At 39.6% G+C, this 24,405-nt stretch overlaps 1 protein-coding gene across 3 annotated transcripts in view; it reads left to right on the top strand.

Moving 5' to 3' along the window:
* Positions 1-24,405, top strand: part of VPS13B (vacuolar protein sorting 13 homolog B) — a 731,003-nt gene that overhangs the window by 346,071 nt on the left and 360,527 nt on the right. For all 3 annotated transcript variants that reach the window (XM_075549441.1, XM_075549440.1, XM_075549439.1), the window contains exons 25-28: positions 4,180-4,383; positions 20,945-21,116; positions 21,683-21,797; positions 23,660-23,726. In XM_075549441.1, coding sequence (XP_075405556.1) covers positions 4,180-4,383; positions 20,945-21,116; positions 21,683-21,797; positions 23,660-23,726 — 558 coding nt within the window. The remainder of the gene's footprint in view (positions 1-4,179; positions 4,384-20,944; positions 21,117-21,682; positions 21,798-23,659; positions 23,727-24,405) is intronic.

The raw sequence follows: 24,405 nt of genomic DNA, 5'->3' as shown, positions 1-24,405 counted from the left end.
GCCCGTCAAGGGCTTCCTTATAAGTCTAGGTTCCTAGATGGTAAGAGGACCGTATCGTATCATCTTTTTCCGTGGGAGGCTGGCTCCCGCGGGGTAGCAGTTCTTTGGCTGACCTCTGGTGCCACTAGAGCTCCTTATCAAACCAAACCACTGTCATTCGCTTCAATGGCTATACTAGCCTTAGAACTTGGATGCCATCCAAAGCCTTTAGATTAGTGGTTCTCAACCGGTGGGCCACGACCCCTTTAGGGGTTGAACGACCCTTTCACAGGGGTCGTCTGATTCATAACCGTAGCAAAATGACAGTTATGAAGTAGCAACAAAAATAATATGATGGTTGTGGATCACCACAACATGAGGAACTATATTAAAAGGTCGCGGCATTTGGAAGGTTGAAAACCACTGCTTTAGATGCGTCTTTAACCTGGTTGAAAATTTGAGGACTTTTATTCTTAAGAGTGATTTTAGAAACTCTGCCTTCCTCACTAATTTATCAAATTGTCCCAGTTTCTTCTGGTGACTTTGAGATACAAGTCTTTTGAACCCTAAACATTTTAATTATTTTACAGTAATAAAAATTTACTTATAAATTAATCAGATTTTACTCTACAAAGTAAACGGCAACAAGCAAATCAGTTGCTGGGTGGTTATTCCCACTGATGGTCGTCCTATCTAGATCAGAATGAGGTTTTCCAAGTTTTTCCTTCTATTACTCCTTGGGTGGACTCTAATCCCCAACAGCCATTAGCCATGAGCGCCAGAGTTGCAGTGAAATTTAAAAGATATGTGTAGAAAGTACTTAAACAAAAAAAGCTTTTGACGAGGTGCTCAAAATATGGTAAATACTTAAAAATATTTTAAAAGTAGCCATTTTCAATGTAATCTTTCATAGAAAACTAGACTGGTTAAATATAGTGGCAAATAATTTTTTTGAAGCTGAGTTTTAAAAGGATTAGTAACCTACATGAAAATAGCCTTCCTGCATCTGCATCCTCTTAGAGAGCTCTCAGCTGTCCAATGCTGACCACTAGTTTCTTGGTGACATTTCTTTCCTCCTTTATTTCCAGAGACATTGCATGTTCATGGTGTCTCTTCTACTTTTGTGATTGCTATTATTCTGTTACCTTGTAAGCCACACTCCCTCTCTTTTTAATTGGGTCCATATGTGCTCTTCATTCCTAGTGGCCCAGGAGGGCAGGGTGGAACTGCCCCCATTGGATTCCTTAGGCTTTACTCAGAGCCCTCATGGCTAGTGGGTGATCCTTGGGCTGTTAACCCCAAGGCCAGCTGTTTGAAACCACTGGCTGCTGTACGGGAGACCGAGGAGGCTTTTTACCCCTGTAAAGATAGACAGACTCTAAGCCACACAGGGGAATGCTGTCCTTACAGGCTTACTCCAAGTCTAATGACCTGGATGAGAGAGGGCTCGGTTTTGAGTTACTCTGGATGCAGTAGCTTGCCAGATCTTGCTCTCCTGGAGCTACTGGTGGGGTTCAGACCACTAACCTTTCAGGTTAAGAACTGCTGAGTTCTTTTTAAATCATTTTATTGGGGGCTCTTACAGCTCTTATCACAACCAATACATACATCCATGTGTCCAGCACATTTACATTTGTTAACAGCATCATTTTCAAAACATTTTCATTCTACCTGGGCCCTTGAAATCAGCTCATTCCCCCCGCCCCCATCTCTCTCATGAACCCTTGGTAATTTACAAATTATTATTTCTTTCATGTCTTATACCGACCACTGTCTCCCATCACCTACTTTTGTGTTGTCCATCCCCCTGGGAGGGGGTTATGTATAGATCATTGTGATCAGTGCCCCCTCTCTGCTCCCAGCAGATTTACCTGATGCAGTGGGTCCCTTGATCTCTTGATGGGTGCTTCCCTGAGCCCTGATTGTGGCTCCCAGCGTGATGGCCCCCTCGACAAAGTCTTCATTGTCTCTGTTTCCCTTGATGTGACCTCTGAGTCTGGTTGGGAGGATGTGGCCTGTATATAGGGGATTTGAGACAGTGTGTCTTTAAGGAAGGAAGACGAAAGGAAATGGGTGCATTTGAACAGTGGTGTTGGCTAAGAACATTAAAAGTACCAAAAGAAGAAGTAGACAGACATGTCTTGGAAGGAGTACACTCAGAATGCTCCTTAGAGGGAAAGGATGGCGAGACTTCACCTCATGTACTTTGGACATGTTGTCATGAGAGACCAGTCCCTGGAGAAGAACACCATAGTTGGTAAAGTGGAGGACCAAGGGAAAAAGAGGAAAGCCCTGGATAAGATGGGCTGACACAGTGCCCGTACCAGTGGGCTGAAACATAAAAAGGATGGCATGGGCCAGGGCAGTGTTTGGTTTGGTTGTACATAGGTTGCTATGGGCTGGAGCTTAAAGGTCTGCGCCTAACAACAACAATACCGTTTGAACTATACTGGCTCACTGACTAGGTGCCACTGATTGGCATCAGCTGATCACACTCAACCTGCAGAAATTGCCTGTGCAGTGGGTGGGGGATGGGTAAAAGAGAAGTCTTTAACTCCTTATTAACTTTGATCATTTCTTGATCTGAGCTCTTGCCTGGGGTGTTCTTAGAGTTTAAAATGACCTTTTCCCCCACCCAAGCCCTGTTTGGTCCTGCAGGGATACAGCCCCTGAGGCTTTGCTCAATCTCTCCAGCCCAGTAAGTCTCTCTTCTCACGGCCATGGACGTTGGAAAGTGAAAACAGGTTTAAACTCTGTCAGCGCTTGGTTGGTACTTTCAATCTATAACACCTGGGTCATATTCACACAATTCTTTAATGCTAACAGTTGAAGGAAATCAGAAGTAATGACAATAAAAGTAGTACTTCTTTGAAGTAAATTGTATGCTATATGACCAGTTTAGAAACTGGTTTTTTTTTGTTTGTTTCCTTTCACTGTCTTATTGTCTATTTGTTTAATAAACAGCAAAATAAGCTTTTATCTATTTGGTTTGCAACACAGAATTAGTTCTTTTGTGAGAAAAATTACCTCATCATCACAATGGACAACAAATTTGAAGTGCAGTTTTTCTAAGACACTTTTTCACAACCTCTACACATTAGATTGTTTCTTAGCAAAATGAGCCAGGGAGCAAGACTTCACCCAAATGACATGGGAGTGGGGGAGTGGGGTGGGGTGAGGTGGGGTAGAGAACTGTGAACCCAAGTGCTGCTTTCTATCAAATAAGGATTGACAACAGTGTTTTTTTATGCATCTGTTCTGCCCACATAAGAAGCCAGCTTCGTCATCTGGATGTTTCCTGGGGCTGTAACATCTTATAAATATGAGAATTTCTTTCTTTTTTTAATAGTGGCAAGTAGAATATGGTATCCAGCTGTGGATTTGCTTATAAATTTCGTTAGCATTTTTTCCCCTGGACTTGTTTTATACAGTGGATGGCAATGTATTGTCATACAAGTTCCATGATTAATGCTTATTTATGAAGCCTTATGTAAATATCTTAGAACTTAATCAAACAATCTGCAAGCTAAACAGAATAGTTCTGTGCCCCCCCACCCAAATAGTTAAATGACATAACCCAGGGGGACACTAGGTTGGACAGTTTATATTTTTTATCTATAGGAAAGTCTTATGCGCAACATTTTCCTTTTCTTTATTCTGTGTGATATCATTCATTTACAATTTACTTTATTGTGTAAAAAGTGCAGCCACAAGTTTATTCATCACAAAATTAGCAATATTGTAGATGTGGAAATCAGTCATAAATAATAATGGTAATTGTTTTTTATTTTATTAAGCAATTGTATTACTCCTCATGCATTTGAATCTTAATTTTTAGTCTTGTCCTGTTTTTAAGAAGGCGTTTGTGTTCATTCTGTTAGTCATACATGAAAAGAAATCTGTCCCACAATCTCTGTAAATCTTCGCCAGATACTAGGTTACTTAGGAAAGATCACAACAGGAGGATTTTGCAAATTTCAAGTGTGAATAAAGTCTTTATATGTTTTTCAAACTTCAAATTTGCTAAAATGTGTTAGGATTTGAAGCATGCTAATTAAATTATTTGTTCTACATTTCTCCTGAGACTCATAGTGTCCATGTTGCTTGGTAGATTCTTGTTCCCTGGACTGGTTTTCGTTTTCTCATATTTTATATTGATTAGCAATTGAAAGACTTGATTTCCCCACTTTTTCTTCTCAGGTCCAGCTGTTATATGAGCTAGCTGATAACATGAATCAAGTCTGGAATAAGATTCAGAAGAGAGGGACTCTGAGCCCCTCTTCAGCCTATCCTGAGGCCCTCGTAGGGGCTGCCCCAAGCTCGCCGGTGAGAAGCAGCGTAGGCACAGCTCCACCAGACACCAGCACGGGCAGCCCGTCTGCCGACATGGGCAATACTACTGAGGTGAGCGCCCTGACCACCCGTTCCCAAATGAAGGGCTGCATGGAATGCAAGGGGTTCTGCCTCATGAATGAGAACGAAGATGATCTCACCACCGTGGAAGCTGTGGGTTCAGAAAGCTCTTGAACTGTGAGAGCAGGGGTGTTATGTGTTATGGTTCTTTTAAGTCGACGTATTTTTATCATTTTCAGGTGATGGGGGGTAGTTCAGGATTAATTGTGGTCCTATGAGATGAGAAAGGCTGAGACAGGGTAAAGGTATGCTTCCTCAAAAGTGTGGAAATGTAGAGGCTAGGAGGGGAGGGAGGTGAGGTGGGAAGACCCTTCCTTTTTAATCCCTGTGGTGCTCTTGAATCAGTGTGTTATTGTTACCTTCCAGATAGCCCGTTCCAAGCCTTGTCAGACCCAGTAAGCTCTCCTTACCCACCCACCATAGCCACCCCCACGCCCGACTTCTTTACAATATGCTTAATACTGATATTTCACTCAGCAATCGCAGCGTGTGTTCCTTTCCATAGCAGCATTTGACTCCTCCCATGTATTATCCTGAAATGAAAAATGATTTAACCTTCCTGTGCACATAACTTCAGAATGTATAATATCCTAAATACAGCATAAAAGGTAAATAGAAGGAAAATAATTTATGGTACAGGAATATGTATTTCTATATGTAAATACTTGGACGTGTGTACATTAAAAGTCATAGTAGTGAGGTGCATACATTTCCTGTGTGTGTAGACTGAAGATCTGTGTTATATGCCACAGGCAGATTGCCGATGGTTCTGGGTTGTTGGCTTTGTTTGTTTATTTTTAAATAGTGACAAATTCTGGCTAAAGTTTCAGAGTTCCATCTTTCATTCATTTCAGTAGTTGCATGTCTTGAACAACCTATATATTTTTTTCAAATTGTAAAAATATATTTTGGGTTTAGATGTAAAATTGAATTAGATTTTATGCTCATATATATTTAAAAAACATTTTATTGGGAGCTAATACAGATATCATTCCATAGTTCAGTCACATCAAGCAGTGCTGTTTCGTTGCTACATCAGTTTCAAATACTCTCTTCTCGCTTGTACTCCTTGATATCAGCTCCACTTTACCCTCATATTTCAGAACGTTCACCTACATGAATGTTCATTCACATATATACGTGAGGTATTCTTCATTTTTCAGGACTGCCCTAATTCAGGATAAGGCCTCTTGAATAAATAAATGCATCACCCCTGAATAGCTTTGGTGAGCCAGTCATTGAGTGAGCCCAGGTCATCCTCCACGATCACAGCGCCTACTAGAGGTTGAACTCTCCCACACTACGCTTTTGTGGTAGGTTTATTGCCTAGAGAGTCATCATTTCCTCCAGAAACAAAACAATTGGCAAATTCAAACTGGTGGAATGTCAAATAAAGAAATATTAATATTTGGGTTTTAAGAGTCACTAAATGTCTTCAAACCCCATTAAAAGAGTAAATTTCGCCTACGATGAGGCTTTTACATTTTTTCCAATTGAGCTGTTTGACACCAATGCATAAACACTTCTTCTAAACTGCTTATTCTAGACTTTAAAAAGCACAAAATCTGAGTAGTGGGGATTTGTTTTGTTTGGAGGGGTGGGGGTGTTGTTTTGTTTTCTCTCCAAATGAGCAAGACATTGACAGTGTAAGAAATAAAGGCCCCTTCAAATACCGCAGCCTTCAATATGGATTATAATTCAATGTAAAGAGAAGAAAGATCCTCATATCTGGACGAGGTGACAGCTTGCTTGGTAAAGTAGAAGGTCAGAGAAAGAGGAGGCCCTTGAAGAGATCGATTACACAGTGGCTGTGACATTGACCTCCAGCCTGGCAACAACTGTGAGGATGACCGAGGACCAGGTAGTGTTTCAGTAACGTTCTACATCGTTTCACCTCGAGGAAGAATCAACTTGGAGGCAGCTAACAACAATATGAACCTGGTGGGCAATATCCTTCTTGGAGAGGGACAGTGGATTCTTAGAGATTTTCAGCATCTGTTGCCCTAAGAAGACAGGACCCCAAGGGCAGCAGTCAGCTTTCGTAAAGCTGTGCCACTGGTTCATAATCCACCTGAGAGCAGTGTTTTTGAACATACACATGTACGGGTGGAAGCTCTGCAGTGAAGACGCCCTACAGTAAAGACGGCGGTCCAATTTAACGGAATGCAGCAGTTCCCAGAGAAGCTCTCTCTTTCACAGCTTTCCCAATGTTCCTGCACAGGACGTCGTCGTTGCTGTTAAGTGCTACCCTTAAGTGTTGTTGAATCGGGTCTAACTCATAGCAGTCATCTGCCCAACACAAGAGACCAGTCAATGTGTTGAGCCCATTGTTGTAACCACTAAGCCAATCCATCTCCTTTAGGATTGTTCGTTTTTTCACTGCTAGTTCTTTTCCAAGCATGACGTCTTCTAGGGACTGGTCCGTCCGGAAACCGCGGCCAAAGCACTACACAGTCTTGCAATCCTCTCTCCTAAGTAGCATGCGTGCCACCCATACCTGTTCCTGGCGCTCTGCTGGTGTGTTTAGGGTTCTTAGCACCATTACTCCAAGCGAATAGTCCTTCACTCTCCTAGTCATGGTTCAGCTTTCAGATGTGTTTGCGGTGATTTAAAACACCATGGCTTTGGTCAGGTGTATTTTAGTTTTCAAAAAGGCATCTTTACTTTTGACACTTGAAAGAGTTTTTTTTTCTTTCTTCAGATTTTTCCAGTCTGCCCTTTGATCTTTTGATTGTGCTTTCCCTGGGCTTCTAAAACATTTTTTAAAAATTCAAGTAATGTGGGCTTTTACATTTCATATCTTCAGTTTTGTATTCAACTATTTAAACTACTTCTCACCACCACCCCCCACCCTGCCCTGCCCCCAGCCTCTGCCCTGCATTCACTTCCCCTACCACTGCCACTGACTCCTCTTGGCCTTCTTATGGCTTGCTGTCAGCTTCCTAGCCTGTTGCCTCATCTTCTCGTACTTGCACACCACCCTCTCTGTATCCTCCAAAGTCTGTTTCCTTTGGTATGAAAGTCATTGTCTTGTTTCAGTTTTGTTGTTGTTTTCTTTCTAACAGTGGTCTCATAAAATATTTGCCCTTACGTGATTAACTCACTTCACTCAGCACAGTGTTTCACATGGCGATCCATTGTGGTTCTTTGAAATAGCACTTTAAATATATTTTGTTATTTCATTTTTTGTCTTCTTTTTTAATTGTTTTATTAGGGGCTCATACAACTCATCACAATCCATACATACATCAATTGTGTAAAGCACATCTGTACATTTGTTGCCCTCATCATTCTCAAAACATTCGCTCTCCATTTAAGCCCCTAGCATCAGGTCCTCATTTTCCCCTCCCTTCCTGCTCCCCCTTCCTCATGAGCCCTTGATAATTTATAAATTACTTTTTTGTCATACCTTGCCCTGTCCGACGTCTCCCTTCACCCACTTTTCTGTTGTCCGTCCCCCAGGGAGGAGGTCACATGTAGATCCTTGTAATCGGTTCCCCCTTGCCAACCCACCCTCCCAGTATCACTACTCACACCACTGGTCCTGAAGGGATCACCCGCCCTGGATTCCCTGTGTTTCCAGTTCTTATCTGTACCAGAGTCCATCCTCTGGTCTAGCCAGACTTGAAAGGTAGAATTGGGATCATGATAGTAGGGGGTGGGGAGGAAGCATTTAGGAACTAGAGGAAAGTTGTATTTTTCATTGTTGCTACAGCGCACCTTGAATATACGTGAATATTTTAAAGTGTTGCCTGCCAAATTGGAACAAGTTTTTACCTCATTAGAGGTGGTGCTGAATGAATGGTCCAGGGAGGACTTCTACAACAGGTAGAATAGACATGTACATTTTGTTTTGATGTCTTTAAATCTGTGGGCTTATTTTACATAAATTTGCAAACCCAAAATCCACACAACTGGACAAGTAGGTAGCATCATGATAAACATAAAAGATTGAAGTTGTTGAGAATTTTGTCTGTTGTGGACCCACAATCAGTGCTCCTGGAAGACACATTGTGTTGGATAAATCTGCCTAAGACCTCCTTAAGTGTTGAAAAGCAAAGATGTTACTTTGAGGACTAAGTTACCCTTGACCCAAGCCATGGTATTTTCGTTTGCCTCATGTGCATGTGAAAGTGGGACACTGACTCAGGAAGGCCGAGGAAGAACCCCTGCGTTTGAATGGCGGTGCTGGTGGAGACTAGTGACAGTGCATGGCTGGCAGAGACAAACAAACCTTGGAAGAAGTATAGCAAGAGGTCTCCTTAGAGACAAGGATGACAAGACTTTGGACATATTGTCAGGAGAAAACGATCCCTGCAGAAGGACACTGTGCTTGGTGACGTGCAGGGCAGTGAAAAAGAGGGAGACCTTCACCAAAATCCATGTGCGGGTACAAGGACGGGGCAGTGTTTGGTTCTGTCAGTCCCAGGGTCACTGAGCAGGAATTGACTCAGTGCACCTAACAACAACGGCATGTATATTTGAACACAGCATTAATGGAATGTTCTAGCAGCCCTGTGCTCCTCAGAGTAAGCCTTAGGGCAACAATTCTTTGATTGTAAGGCAACTGTCTATTAGCAATACTGTCATGTAACAGTGCTATCTATATAGGGCGTGTCCTGGTGGCCCTATGGATTAGACTGTAGGCTCTCAACCCTAAGGTTGGTGCTTCAAATCCAGGAGCAGCTTGTGGGAATACGATGGGACTGTTTGCTCCTGTAAAAATATACAGCCTGAGAATCCCATCATAGCGTCCCTGAGTCAGAAACGAGTCCGTGGCAGTGGGTTGGTTTTGGGGTTGTATGTACGTGGGAATGGCTTTATTCTCCGTCCTCTCACCCTCACTCTCTCCCTTGTCACTGCTCATATTGACTGGGTTCCATCCGAAGCTGGTACACAAGGGAACTCAGTGATACTGTCCCTATAGGTTAGCTCCCCAGGCAGAGAACCAAACCAGCGTTTGAGGGGATATCCAGCACATGTATATTACAACTATTTCATACTTTATCTAGAACTTGTATCGTGTTAGTCTGGGTAGACTAGAAAAACAAATCCACGGACACACACACATATATGTATAAAGAAGAGGTTTATATACAAGAGCAATTGTACATTAAGAAAACATCCCAACCCAGTCCAGTCCAAGGCCATAAGTCTGATATTAGCCCACATGTCCGATACCAATCTATAAAGTCCTCTTCAGTCTCACAAAACACATGCAGTGAAGCCAAATGCAGGACGATCACAAGCCAGTAGGTATAAAGTCCTTGGGTCCACTGGCATTGTAAGCATCTCAGCGCTGGCAGGGGTCCTGTGGCTTCTCTTGCTTCTGAGGTCTGTTTGTGTCCATGTGGCTTATCTGGCTTAGGGCACTAGGGTAGTTCCATGTGTCTTGTCAGCTGCAATGTCTCCCAGGGTGTGTGCAGAGTCTCCCATCTCCAAGGAGGAAATACTGGAATTCCCAGAATCCTTAGGGGAAGGCTATGCCCACACAGAAGTCTCATTTGCTATGATCTGATTGATAAGCTAGACTCCACCCCTACCCTCTTAATCCTCAAATTGACAATTGGTTATATATCTACCACATATATGTGTTTGCAGTGGTTAACGGAAATGTTCATTTTCTCTTAGTTTGTAATGTTGCTTGAAGTCTACATATCTTGAACATTTCTTTGCCATCCTTGGGCACTGAGGATGGCCTTTTGCATTTTGTTTTTCTCACTGAGTTTTGTCTTATGTGAGGTGCTCAATATGATTGATTGATTTTTATTCCAAGAATGTTGTGGTACAGAAATAATAATTTTGATGAACTTGGGGAACCCTGGTGGCAGAGTGTGAAGCATTGGATCGCTAAGGTCAACAGTACTCTACTGGCTGCTCTAACACAGGCTTCAACATCGCCTCAAAACTTCCTGCTATCAGGTCAATGCTACCTCACAGTGACCGCTTTCTAAGGCTGTAAATCTGCCTCAGGGAGTGGAAAGCCTCAACTTTCTTCTGTGGAGCCGCTGGTGGGTCAAGATTCTAACCTTGTACTTAGCAGCCTTCATGTAACCCAGCCTGGGAAACCCTATGGAGCAGTTCTCCTCTGGCCCTGCAGGATCACTGTGAGTCGGAATCTACTTGTTCGTGGTGGATTTGTTCCTTGCATGACAAATCATTTCAGAACTAATGTAATAAATGCCATTGTATGTGTTGAAAATGTTAACTGAGGACTCTGATATTGAAAAAACAAAATAAACAAAAAACCCTAGGGAATGGGAAAAAGAGAGTAAATCCAAAATTCTCTAAAGCTATGGGTTTTTTAGTAATGATTTTCTAACCCAGAGGAGGACATTTCTCCTGAATATGAACTTAATGTGATTTGCTCAGTACTAGAAAGAATAGGCTAGAATTATAGTAATACTTAATACTAACCCAAATGTATTTGATTCATATATCAAAGTTTTGGCAAAGAATGGCAGTCCCAAAGCACAAAAAAAGGTGGGGGGAGGGATTAGACTAGTATGTTTAGTTTCCTTAGTAACCTTTCAAGTAGAAAAATAGAAAGTTAATTTCTCCATGGGGTAGTTTTTTTTCTGTGTGGGAGGGAGGGTGACTTTTCTCTCGGGGAAGACTGTCTAAACTGTCTCTACTGCTTCCAATGGCTTCCTGCAACGGCTGTAATATTTCCTTACAGACCTTGACAATTTTCCAAAGGTCTTTCTCTTTAATTCCACCAACTTTTAAATTGTATTAACGAAAGAGATTTTAGGGAAATTACCTTCATTTCATGTTTAGATTAGATTATTAAAGCGGCGTGTTGAAGTTTGTGTTCTAAGAAGTAGACCCTGGGCTTACTCAGAAGCAGTCCTGGAGCCATTAGGGTATGGTAGTTTGAAGCCAGCCCCCTCCAACCAAGAGCAGCGAGACTTCCTGCTCCTTCTATGGCGTTACTATGAGTCAAAATTGACTCAGTGACAGTGCATTGGGGCCCATTCATAGTGTGATTCCAAGTTATGACATGTGTGTGAGAGATTTTGGAATTAGATAACTTGGATTTTAATTTTAAATTTAAATTATAGATTATACAGTTTTGGAATTTATAATCACATTGCTTAACCTTGAGGCCCTAGTTGCATCATTTGTAAAAATGTTAATACACATCATGCTAATACCCATTAACCTTGAGGTTAATACACATCATGTTAATACCCATTTCAGTGTTAATACCAGTAAATGAGTATATGTAATGTTTGTCCACTTACTCTGCCTTTTCACCTATGCATTTGGAAAGATTCTACTGTGCACATGTTCACAGATAAATTTTGCTCCCATGTTATCTTTTATCATCAATTTTCTACTTCATCATTCTTTTAAGGGCACAAATATACCCTGAAGAATCTTTTCTTAATTCCATAGACCTCTGTTTTCCCACTTGTCCTGTGTGGCATGGGAGCACTGGTGCATCGTGGTCATGAGTTCTCTTGTCATCCACAAGCTCAGCAGTTCGAAACCACCAGCCGCTCCATGGGAGAAAGACAGGACTTTCTACACCTGTAAATAGTTACAATCTGAGAAACTCACAGGGACAGTTCTACCTGTCCTATAGGGTAGCTAAAAGTTGGTATCGACTCCATAGAAGTGCGTGTGTATAGGGTTTTTACGAGTCCATATGGAATTGAGGGTAGTGAGTTTGGTTTGTAGTTTTCTTGTATAGCGTTCCTCTTTGAAATCGTTGCCATACACATTTTCTCCACTTTCTTGCCTCTAGTCTTGTTTGCGAACCCCTTCAAAAGGGACTCCTCCTTTGTATCATCCTCACTGAGGCCTTAAGTACCTGACCTACTTCTCCTCCCCATGACCCCTCACTTGCCTCAGTTCTCCTCATTGTCCTCTCTCAACCAGAATGTCACTACATCCACTCCTCGTTGGTTTCTAAACCTAAACCTAACTAAACCTAACTCCTCGTTGGTTTCTTTCCCTCTAGTGTGTGTTAACATGTTGAATTTGAGCCATTCATTTGAGTGTGAGGAGGTTTTTCATAGACATGGTTATTTGCATTTCTCTGATTACTGTTGAGGCGAAGGGATCCCTGATGGCACCTCGTTTACCCGTTGGTTTGCTAACTGGAAGATCAGCAGTTCAAGCTCACCAGCTGCTCCTCAGGAACAATACGGGGATTTCTACTCCTTGTAAAGCATTCCAGTCCCAGAGACTCCCAGCGGCGGTGCTCAGGGCTGCTGCGAGTTAGCACAGAGTGGAGTGCAGTGAGTGTGGAATCGTCTGGCTGATCCGCTCTCCTCCCATTTGAATTGTTCACTTAGAGGGCTTCCGTTGTGTTCTGTTCTGTTGTGATGTCTGTATCTGTAGCGCCTCACCCCTTTTAAAATTTTCATTGCCTTTTCATATTGAGTAGGATAAAATCCCTCTAATACACATGTGTTGCAGATGTCTTCTCTTAATTGTGGTTTGTTTTTCATTTGCTTAATGGCAACTTTTGATGCGTAGAAGTCTTAATTTTAGAATCATAAAAGTTAATTTTTCCCGTATAGTTAATTTTTAGTCGTTCCTATTGTGTTTATATTCTGGTTAAGAATCTTTTCCTATATTAGCATCCTGAGAATATTCTCTTATGTTATCTTCAAGAAAATTGCAGTATTGTTTCTATTTAGACTGATGAAACATCTAGACTTGATTCTTGACGAGGGTATAAAATTGTTAGGAGCTGTCATTGATGCTGTCAAGTCAATTGTGACTCGGAACAAATCCATGTGACAGTCACATTTCTCCGCAGAGTTTTGTAGGCTGTAATCTTTGTGGGAGCAAATTGGCAGGCCTTTTGGTTTGCACTTTGGTAACATGTGTGACCATGTTAACCCATACAGGCTTTTAATTATGACAAAAGTGATGCTTCAGCTCAGTGGGGGAACTCTTTCTCAGTACCAACAGTGAGCCAGTTGGCCATCTTTACAAAGGTATTTCACAATACCAACTTTAAATGGATAGCTGTAAAGTTCTACTTTTGACCTAAGTTAAGAGCCTATTCGGCACCAAAAGCACACTTTGAATAACTGTAACAACCACGTATAAGTCTGCATATCTAATTTCCTCTTTTTCTAGAATAACTTGCTACCCCTGGTTTTTTCCTGTTCACCTAAATCTATAATTAACCTAGTAATTTTCACAGACTCCTAGATTTTTCATTGTATTACCTTGAATCTATGGGTAAATTTAGGGTGAATTTATATCTTTGTAGTACTGATTATTTTCTTCTATGACATGGTATATTTCTCTATTTAAATTACTTTTTCAGTGAGATTTTACTTTTATTTTTAGAGGTTTTGCCCAGTTTTAAATAGATATATTTATTTTCTATTCAACTGAAATTGTTCTTAGTAATACTTTAAGTAGAATTTTCATATCTTTATTCATGAGTGACCCTGACCTTTAATCTCTCTCATTTTTGTCATACCATGTATACTCATGTATAAGCTGAGTTTTTCAGCACATTTTAAATGCAGTTTTTGTGATCAAATTAGGTGCATCGGCTGATATTCTGGTCGGTTTATGCTCGCGTATGTATGGTAATCTGTGTGAAGGACATACATGTATGAAGTGAGGTGGCTGACGTGAGGTGGCATCTCCGCAACTGTATGGATTGCCCTTCTTTCCTTAAATATTTGGGAAAATAAAGGTGGTTTCTATTTATTTATTTTTAGAGGTGTTTTCTAGATTTGTCTTTTCATATGCCTTTTTCTTTCCTCGTTTAGTTGGTACTGCAGTTGCATTGAAATTGGTTTAAAGGCAGCAACTGCTTTAAATTCCTTCTCCTGTGATTTTAAGCTATATTTTATTACTCTATGTTTAGCTGTGTCTAAACTTTGCTTTTTATGTATTCAGAAATCCAAACCCCCAGCCTGTGCAATCATGAGATGTCATCGGGACCATGTAACAGCCACCAGAAGACCCATAACAAACAAAAATCCATATTGTTGAGAATGGGAAGGGTCAGAGCAGAGACCCAAAGCCCATCTGTAGACAATGGAACATCCCCTCAGAGAGGGCTCACAGGGAAGGGATGAGTCAACCAGGGCGCAGTAAAGCACAAAAGAAATACAATAGTCCTCTGGTTCCTTGAGGCTTCCTTGCCCCCCACTCTCATGACCCCAGTACTGCTTTTCACTGCAGGTTAGACCGGAGCAGAGCCTTTGCATGGGTACAGATAAGAGATAAGAGTGCACAACATGCAGAATCCAGGAATAAAAATGGGAATAGCAATACCAGGAGGGTAGGGGAAGGTGGTGAGTGGAGGGGAGGAATTGCAAACCAATCACAATGATCAACTTGTATACCCTCTAGGGGGACGAACAATACAAACCATAGGAGAAGGAAGATAGCAGTCAATGTAAGATATGAAAATAATAATAATTTATGATTTATCAAGGGGTTGCCAGGGTGAGTGTGGGGATAAAAGAGGAGCTGATACCAAGAGCTCAATAGAAAGTAAATGTCTAGGAAAGAATTATGGCAACATTTGTACAAATATGCTTGATACAATTGATGTATAGATTGTTATGAGTCCCCAAGAAATTAATTAAATTAATTAAAAAGAAAAAGGAAATCCAAACCCATTACCGTCTAGTTGATTCTGACTCCTAGGTACCCGGTAGGATGGCATAGAACTAACTTACCCTTTAGGGGTTCCGGGACTGTAAGTCTTTCTGGAGGTAGGCTGCTCTATGCTCCTCCTGTGGAACAGCTAAGGAGTTTGAGCCTTGACCTTGTGGTGAGCAGCCCAGTACCAAGACCACTGTACTATCCGGGATCTCCTTTTGCTATGTAAATCTTCAGAATTCCTATGCTAACCAGTCTGAACTGATGGTGAGCCATAACCGTTCTAATAGTGTGATCATTGAATTAGCATTTCTCTGTAACACATTTGCATTCTCAGTGCCATCCACTAGATTCTAACTCTTGGGTTTCTGAGACAAAGCCTAAAGTTTCTCCCATGGAGTGGCTGCTGATCCTGCAGGAGCTGACCAATGTGTAACTGCTATGCATGGCACCAGGGTTGCCTACATTGGCAATCTTCCCAACTCACTGCCATCAAGTTGATTCTGACTCACAGCAAACCTATAGGGCAGGACAGCGCTGCACTTGTGGGTTTCTGAGACTGTAACTCTTTCTGGCCCAGTCTTTCTCCTGAGGACCGGCTGGTGATTTAGAACTGCTGTCTGGAACTCTTTCCAGGACGAGAAAGCCTCATCTTGCTCCCTCAGAGTAGCTGGTGGTTTCGAACTGCTGAACATGCAGCTAGCAGTCTTATGAGTAATAACCACCAGGGATCCTATGGAGGTCCTTGATTTAGGAATTCTTAGCTAGTAACGAAATGTTTAGGTATACTTAGGAAAGGCACAACAGATTCAACCTCATTAGGCTGTTTGGTTGTTTTTTGTTGAAATGTGGAGAATGACAGTAAAGAATACATAGAAAAAAGGTATGATCTTTTAAAAATCATTTTATTGGGGGCTCTTGTAGCTCATAACAATCCATACATTAGCTGTATCAGGCACATTTGTACATATGTTGCCATCATTTCCAAAATGTTTTCTTTCTGTTTGAGCCCTTGGTATCAGCTCCTCTTTTTTCCCTCCCTCCCCCACCCTCGCACCCTCATGGACTTTTGAGAAATTATAAATTATTATTATTTTCATGTCTTACCCCTCCTGCTGTCTCACTTCACCCACATTACTGTTGTTAGTCCCTCTAGGGAGGGGGGTGGAGTTATACGTCAATCATTGTAGTTGGTTCCCCATTCCTGCCCCTTCCCCACCCACTTTCCCCCTACTCATGGTATTGCTACTCCCATTACTGTTCCTGAGGGTTTTGTCTGTCCTGGATTCCTTGTGTTGAAAGCTCTTATCTGTACCAGTGTACATGATCCAGTCTAGCCGGATTTGTAAGGTAGAATTGGGATGATGATAGTGGGGGAGGAAGCATTAAAGAACTAGAGGAATGTTGTGTGTTCTGTTGGTGCTATGCTGCATCCTGGCTGACTCCTTTCTTGTGATACTTATCTTAATTTTTTAAAAAGGGAACATGGGAATTATATAATTATGTTTGTTAAAAAATTTGCAATCTTAGAAACCAATGTATAGGGTCATTGTGAGTCAGAATTCACTCAGCCATGTTTTTTTGTTTTTAGGATATTCTAGAATAAGCTCGTAATCTATAGCCCCTGAAAATACTGCACTTATATGAAGTGGCCATTTGGATGTCTGAGTTCTTAGTGTTCATGTAGTGGGTTATTTTATTTTGTTTTTGTTGTACGTATGAGGGTATTTCAAAAGTTCATGGAAAATTCTATTATCTCTTAATTCCATTTTTCTTTGAACTTTAAAAAAATCTTCTCATATTGTGATATTTTTAATGTTATCCTTCTCATAGCAGTTATTTAAGCTATAATCAGAAAGCCTTAGGAAAAAAATCGGAAGTACTGATTGAATTCTATAGCCTTGATTTATGGCTCTCCGTAATGTAAAAATTGATATATCAATCTTCCAATATTTAAAGCTTAATTCTTGAAAAAAATTGCTTATACTATTTATTGAACCAGTGATTAATACTCCTTAAGCTGATTTTCTTTAAGAAATGCACTATGATGTGGTTTAGTTCATAATTCCAATAGTTATTTTAAGTGATTTTATTTGTGCCATCCCCCTTTCCTTGTCTAAGCCGTGCAGCATCCCCTTGTCCTTGTCAAACCAATTATGTCAGTGTGTAGGCTCCCCAGGAGCAGTGCGGTTTGGGGATTCTTTTTTTCACAATGCTATCTATAATTGTTATGATCCATACAGTTAAATTAAATGTAAAATAATAAAATGATTTGATTTTTCAAAACATTTGACTGAAAAGTTATTTAACACAGTTTTAGCAAAACTTGTCAGCTTCTTATGCTGGAAATGCAGTTTACCTACTATTCAAAGTAATAAAGATCCCATCTTCTAAATAGTGACCCGTCTCAAATTATTATTACCATCAACCCTCGAGATGATTTATTTAGATTGTACTTTTTCACTCAATGCTATATTAAGAATGTTTCATAATCATTTTAAATCTCCTGAAAATAGACTCAGTTAATATTTTTCTATTGGTTTCTCTTCAACAATTAGGGCGAAACCTTTATTCAAAATCTACTCAGCATACCATTTGGCTTGTCAACTTATCTTTTGATGAGTAAGTGCAGACAGAACAAAGAAATAAAGCAAATTGAGAAATCAAGGTTGTAATATAACCTCCAAAACAGTCAATAAAATATTTTTTATCTAGTCCTTTTCTTATTTAAAAGTAATCATATCAAGAAATATCCTTAGCCTCTCAAATATTGGCTTAGTTGATTTTGTTGGTTTAAATATGGAGTTTCATTTTATAAATGTCTCTTGGTCATATGAGGTTACGTTACATTTTGTGCTTGGTTATATGAACTCTGTATTGGGGCCATTTTGTAATCTCAGTTGTGATTTTGTGTTTTTTTTTTCAGACAAAATCTTTTTATTCAAAATAGATCATAAGGTATTTTTAATCCTTTACTATTTAGAATATTATTTTTCTTTTCAATTGGTGCATATGTGTTTCTTTAAAATTCCTTCAAATGTAGGGAGCTTACTCAAATAGAGTGTGTTTAGATAAACACACTCTAACATTTGTTTGTATTAAATAGAAAAGAAGTATTTGTTTACATGATCGTTGGATGATTTATACTTTAAACTAGGAGTAATTCTTTTCATGCTGACATGCTGATAGTGAGCCCCTACTTGGGGCTGAATATGGCTCTAGCTTCCTGAATTCCAATCTGGGTGGTGGTACCAGGGTTAATATGAGTGAGAGATTTAAGTACTGACCTAAAAAAATAGTTCATCAGTTTTCCAACTGTTGGATTGAAATAGTGATAGCCAAAGTAGTGGAGACCACAGCAGGCCACTTGTTACTGTTGACTTAAGTGCAAGCAGTGGTGAAAGTGTTTCACCCCAGGGGAAGTTTTGTGATTGAACAAGACCGTTGGGGTTGTTTTGGTAAGGGCTAATAGTAAAATGGCCTCCGCTGTGAGCATCGCTGACTTCTGAAGCAGGCCAGAGATGAGGGACTCAAGGGTTTGCTCTTCCCGATGAACAACACGTAAAGTCAGCTGGAAAAATGAACGCAGCATTTTGGTCAATTTGCAACAAAATGGTGAAGGAATTAACCTGTCTGTTTTAGGACTTGGCATTTGGAGGTATGCGAAAATAGTTCAGCATCTGATCTGGGCTTGATTTTTACTGTAGATTTGGAAACAGCAGAAAACTAATGCTTAAACATATTTAATAATGCCTTCCCACATGATTAAGACCAAAGGAAAACTGAAGCTGTTTGAAGGAGAGCATGATTTTCCCCTCAAGAATGTTTATGTATTAAATCTGAAGCCATGGTTTTCTTAGAATTCCTATGGACTACACCAAGCAGTGTTAAAAACGAAGAGCTAGACTTGCTGATTTGAGGTCTTGTTTTCTGGGCAGTTTTTCATTCTCAGTGTTGTGATCTCCTCGTGCCTGTTTGGGGTGGGTTAAATTTATGCATGTCTCTGCGTTGTTACTTTGACAGCTTCTCAAGTTCTAGGAATGTCATTTACAGTAGATGGGGGGACTACTCCCCCCCCATGCCCACATACTCTCCACACAACACCCCAGTTCGTCCTCATCATAGAAAGATTTTATATGTAAACCCCACAGCGTTGAGGTGTGCCCTGTTCAGAACAAAAAATGACTACATTGTCTTTAAATTTAAATCTGTAGTTTTCTGCCACAGTAAATCCTAGGACAGGAGAGAGACAGGGCTTTCTACTCCCATCAAGAGTTACAGGTCTCAGAAATGACAGTTGTGCTCAGTCTTATGGGGTCACTGTGAGTGGATTTTGACAAGATGGCAGGGAGTGAAATCATAGGACCCTGTTGCTTTAATACACTTGCCTGTTCTCATTTGGTCCTCTTCTGGAGATTAAGTAAAATTGAGGTTTTTTTTATGAATGAAAGATATGAAACATTGAAGTCAAAGTATCTCATATGAAAACCTACCCATGGCTGCCGAGTCAGTTGTGCCATGTGTAGAGGTGCTGAACTGTCTGTTAATAGCCCAACACGTAACCTGCTATCCACCAGGGCTGCATTGTAAAAACCATTTTGCAGAATAGACAAAAGCTGGGAGAGGTTGGTTCAGACACTTACCTAGAATCACTTGTCCACTCTCTTATGTGCCTGATAACCTCTGCCTTACAACCTGCCAGACTAAGGCTACCTGCATATAACTAATGCAGGTATGTATGTAGCAATGTGTGTGTGTAATGAATGTATACTGAACTCGTGGTTGTAACAATGATTATATGTGCATGTTTTTTAGTTAAACATTTTGTGGTGAGTGCATTTTATAGCATGTTTTCCAGAGTGTCGGTTTAAGTTCCCAAGTCTTGTTTGTAGATGTTAAGTGGCGGCAATGTTTGGGAGTTTTAAAACTCAAAATACTTGGTAGTTACTTAAAAAACAAGAAAGAATACATTAATGAATCATTTCCATTTCCTGCTTTTGAATCTGGAGGTATACAATCCAAAGCAGAGCTTGTTTTCTTTGGGGACCGGCCACTAAGTTCCTAAAAAGACCTTTGGCAAGCAAACGCAGTAGGTCTAAATTTAGAACCTTGTGCAGATCCCGATTTTGGTAAGCTTGCCTTCCAATTAAGAAATGCTTAACCATATAAAACATTAAAAAAAGTTATTGCCAAATCTCATAATTTTTGTGCTATCTCCTTATTTTGAATGTAAGGGGCATGGTGACTTTCTTGCTGCTTTTAAAACTTAAGGACTCCAAAACCCAACTCACTGCCATCGAGTCAATGATGCTGACTCACAGCAACTCTGTGGGGCAGGGTAGAACTGCCCCCGGGAGTTTCCAAGATTGTGACTGCTGATGGGAACAAAAGAACCTTCTTTGTCTGTCATCACTGCTGGTGGTTTTGAACTTCTGACCTTGCGAATCACAGCCTAACTCATAACCACTATGCCACTAGGGCTCCTTTGTAAAGGACTTGATAGTAAATATTTTAAGCTTGGGACAGAGAGAGAGAGAAAGAGAGAGAGAGAGAGAGAGAGAGAGAGAGAGAGAGAGAGAGAGAGAGAGAGATCTTAGAATCTGTGGCAACTATTCAGCTCTATGGAAAGCAGGCATAAATAACACATAAAAGAATTGGTGTGACTGTGACTTAGTACAACTTGACATGCAGAGCTAGATTCGTCTTTGGGCGAGGGAATAATGTTCATTGTGATTCCAAGTTGTACTGGCCCCTTTGATACTCTTAGAGAACACTAGAATGGTATGTATGCACACCTCAACTGTAAGAGCCATTTGATTAATATATGTTTATATTGATTAGCCATAGTTAATGTGGGACCGTGACAAGTAATTGTCTCAAGTGTTAACACCCCACCCCCATTTATGTTCACTTAAGTGACAAAATGCTTTGTTGTTGCTTTGTTTCTGTACCCCAGGGAGACTCTGCACAAGCAGGGGATGACTCTCCATTCTCAGATTCTGTCACCCTGGAACAAACTACAAGTAACATTGGTGGATCCAGTGGACGTGTTAGTCTATGGATGCAGTGGGTGCTCCCCAAAATTACTATCAAGCTCTTTGCTCCTGATCCTGAGCACAAAAGCACAGGTATGGGACTACTTTCCTTCTCAACTGAGAAGCTCCAGGATCAAACCTATTTCTAGAGGAAGTAGTAGATTTTCCTTTATTTGTTATTATCATTTATAATGAAACACCATTAGATCTAATTCTAGTACTTATTAGAAATACTACTGTGTTGAGTCTTAACATATGTTTCTCTGTTTAGATGCCCTTTGAGTTTGTGGTAGCTCAATATTGTGCCCTGTTGACTGTCACTCTAAAGGCCATGAGGTTATTGTCTGCAGACTATCGTGTTCATGCATTGCCTCATTGTCCCTGCTTGTGTCGCAGTGCTCCTGCTCTGGTATCAGTGTCCAGCACCTCAGACACAGAGAGGAATTATCCCTGTCTTAAAATAGGGGTCCTTCCTTCATTGTGAAAATTGCGTTGCGCTGAATGTTTGCTTATTATAACAGAGGCGTGTATGGTTAGCAAACAGATCTTGGTGTGTCCATTGATGTCCAGGATGTATATGTGAGAGTAACATGTAAAAAAGAAAATGTTTTATTGATCATCAGGCTTATATGGATATCAATGTTTGCTTCTTACTGCAGAAGTTTGTATGGTCAGTGAACTAGAAGATCTCAGCGCTTCTGTAGATGTCCAGGATGTATATACCAAGGTGAAATGTAAAATAGAAAGCTTCAATATTGATCACTACCGAAGCAGGTAAATTATAAATAATGAATATGGTCAAAGCTAATTTTTTGAACAGTCTAAGGATTTTTTAAATGGGCAATGGGGAGGTGGGTGAGGAGAGACACCGGGCAGTGTAAGATAAGATATAATAATTATTTATAAACTATTAAGGGACCAGGGGGAAGGGCGGAGTGGGGACGGAGGGGAAGGGGGAAAAAGGGAAACCGAGCTGATTCCAGGAACCCAAGTGGAAGGTAAATTATGAGAATGACGAGTGCAACGAATGTATAAGGGTGTTTTGCTCAATTGATGTATGTACAGACTGTGATAAGAGTTGTATGAGCCCCAATAAAAAGATTTATTAATAAAAAACTTCAATTAAGTTAATTAAAAATGATATACACACTTTCTCTGAAAGATGATTTTTAAAAAGGTAAATTGACTATATTTATTTGTCACTTATCTATAGGCTTTAAAAAGTTTTCTTTTTTAACCTGATAAAATCTGTTACTCAGTCTCTCCACTGTTATCTTAAATCAAATAAACTACTTTTTAATAGCATGTCACAGAATTTAGAGTATATGGTATATTTTTGTTAGGATACCATGAAGACAGGAGCTCTTGTTTTAGCTGCACTTCCTTGTCTACTTAATTTCTGTTCCATAGCACTCTGAAGACTTTTATTTTCATTCAAATATACATATGGCTGGTGTTCCTGGGGCCATATCATTTCTTCCTTAATTAATGTCTAGGAAAAGTATGATTATAGACAAATATCAGGTAATTCAAATAATAAATAATGTTAGTGGAAATATTACAGTTAAATATTCTCACAAAGCCCCATCACAGTTTGTTATTAATTTTTCCCCAATGGGAAAAAACATTTAGAGTTGAGATATAATCAGCATACCATAAAGTTTGCAATGATTTCTTTAAATTTATTTTTTGAAAAGCATGGTATTTTAAATTGTATATTATTTTGGCATAGAAATAGACTTAAAATCCATTTGTTTCATGATTTATGGTATTTATATTCATCCAATAATTTATTGAGCAACTTCAAAATCATGTGTGTTTTGCTTATATATATATATATATATGTATCACATGCCCTGAAACCATTTTTATATAAGTTTCTAATTCTAGATTAATGATATTTCTATTTTTATATTATCATATTGTTTATGTTATTAACAACCACATCTGAAAAAATCATGCCATAAATGTGAAGTACAAAATATGTTTATACATACTAAGATACATACTTAGATATGTATACTAAGATATGTTCTGAATTATTATTTTACCCGGCACATATAAGAATTGTTTTTGTTGCATGCACTATTGCTTGTGATGACGTGACTTTTAAATGCATTTTTGAGTTTTTTAGCTATTTTCTAATGATATGTATATATACCAAAAGAATCCTTGTAAGTGATTTATCTAGATAATATTATAGTTGAAATAATTTCTTTATGATTTATATGATCCATATTAGTATGATTTATATTTTAGTTTACTGTTGATTCTTTATGGCTAAATTTATATAAATTTTAAATATTTAGATAAGTTTACTTTCATATCCATTTAATAAATGTTTACTGAATATTTATCATGAGCCAAGTCCTCTGCTAAGCATTGCAATATAATGTGGAGCAAAATTAGAATAAGAGCTAAATAACCAAATAAATGTACATTTTACCATGAGGACAAACGCTTCTCGTCAGGACATCCAGTGTGTAGTGTTAATGTAAATTGTTTTACTGATTGCATTGATCGATACACCTTTGAGTTCATATTGTGTTCATAACTATTTGCAATAGTTATATATACTCAATTTTTTAACTCAGAAAAACTGAAAAGAACAGATAAGGTGAACTTGTGTTTTTCAGGCCAGGGGAAGGTTGGCAGTCAGGACATTTTGAAGGAGTATTTCTACAGTGCAAAGAAAAACCTGTGGTGAGAATCATTTAGTAATTACGATTTTTAAAAAATCTATTATACAACTGCTTCTCTTTGTTGTTTCATGTAATAGGACTTATGGTTACAGAAATTAGAGCTCAGAGTAAATTCTTTTTGACCTTTCTTCCAAAATTGCACTGCTTCAAAACTATTTCTCCAAATTGCTCACTTTTGTAACCATATTCCTGTTACACAAATATCAAAAAGTAAAGGTAAGATTGCTTTTATTAGTAAACCGTATCATTAATGTACTATTTTGTTGAGTTTTTGAAAGTTATTTCCATTTCATAGCTGAGTTTATGCCGACTTTTTATTTACCATGAGCTAAACATGGTGATGTTACACTAAAAAGTAATTACTTTTCATTTATTTCCATTAACGTTGCTTTTGCAGAGGATCGACCAGGCAGAGGCCATACCCTAGCAGGGGGGCAGATGTAAACCTATGCAAAATTAAGCAGAATTAAAAGCTATCCAGATTTTTTTGGTTTTGTTTTGCTTATATCTTTTCTCACTTTTTGTCTTTTTAACTTCTTTTTGTTTGCTGCTGCCCAAGCCCTGGGGCAGAGTGCTGGTCTAAATTGGGGCAAAGGGGAGGCGTCTTCCTCTCCTGTACTGACAAGCTGAACAGACGCAACTTGTTGGTTCGATCGATCAGCAAGCAGGACCCTTTCAGG

This window comes from Tenrec ecaudatus, chromosome 5 (assembly GCF_050624435.1).
Source record: "Tenrec ecaudatus isolate mTenEca1 chromosome 5, mTenEca1.hap1, whole genome shotgun sequence".
NCBI classification, from domain to species: domain Eukaryota; kingdom Metazoa; phylum Chordata; class Mammalia; order Afrosoricida; family Tenrecidae; genus Tenrec; species Tenrec ecaudatus.
Note: the sequence above shows the minus strand (reverse complement) of the source record. Positions and strands in the feature narration are given on the sequence as shown.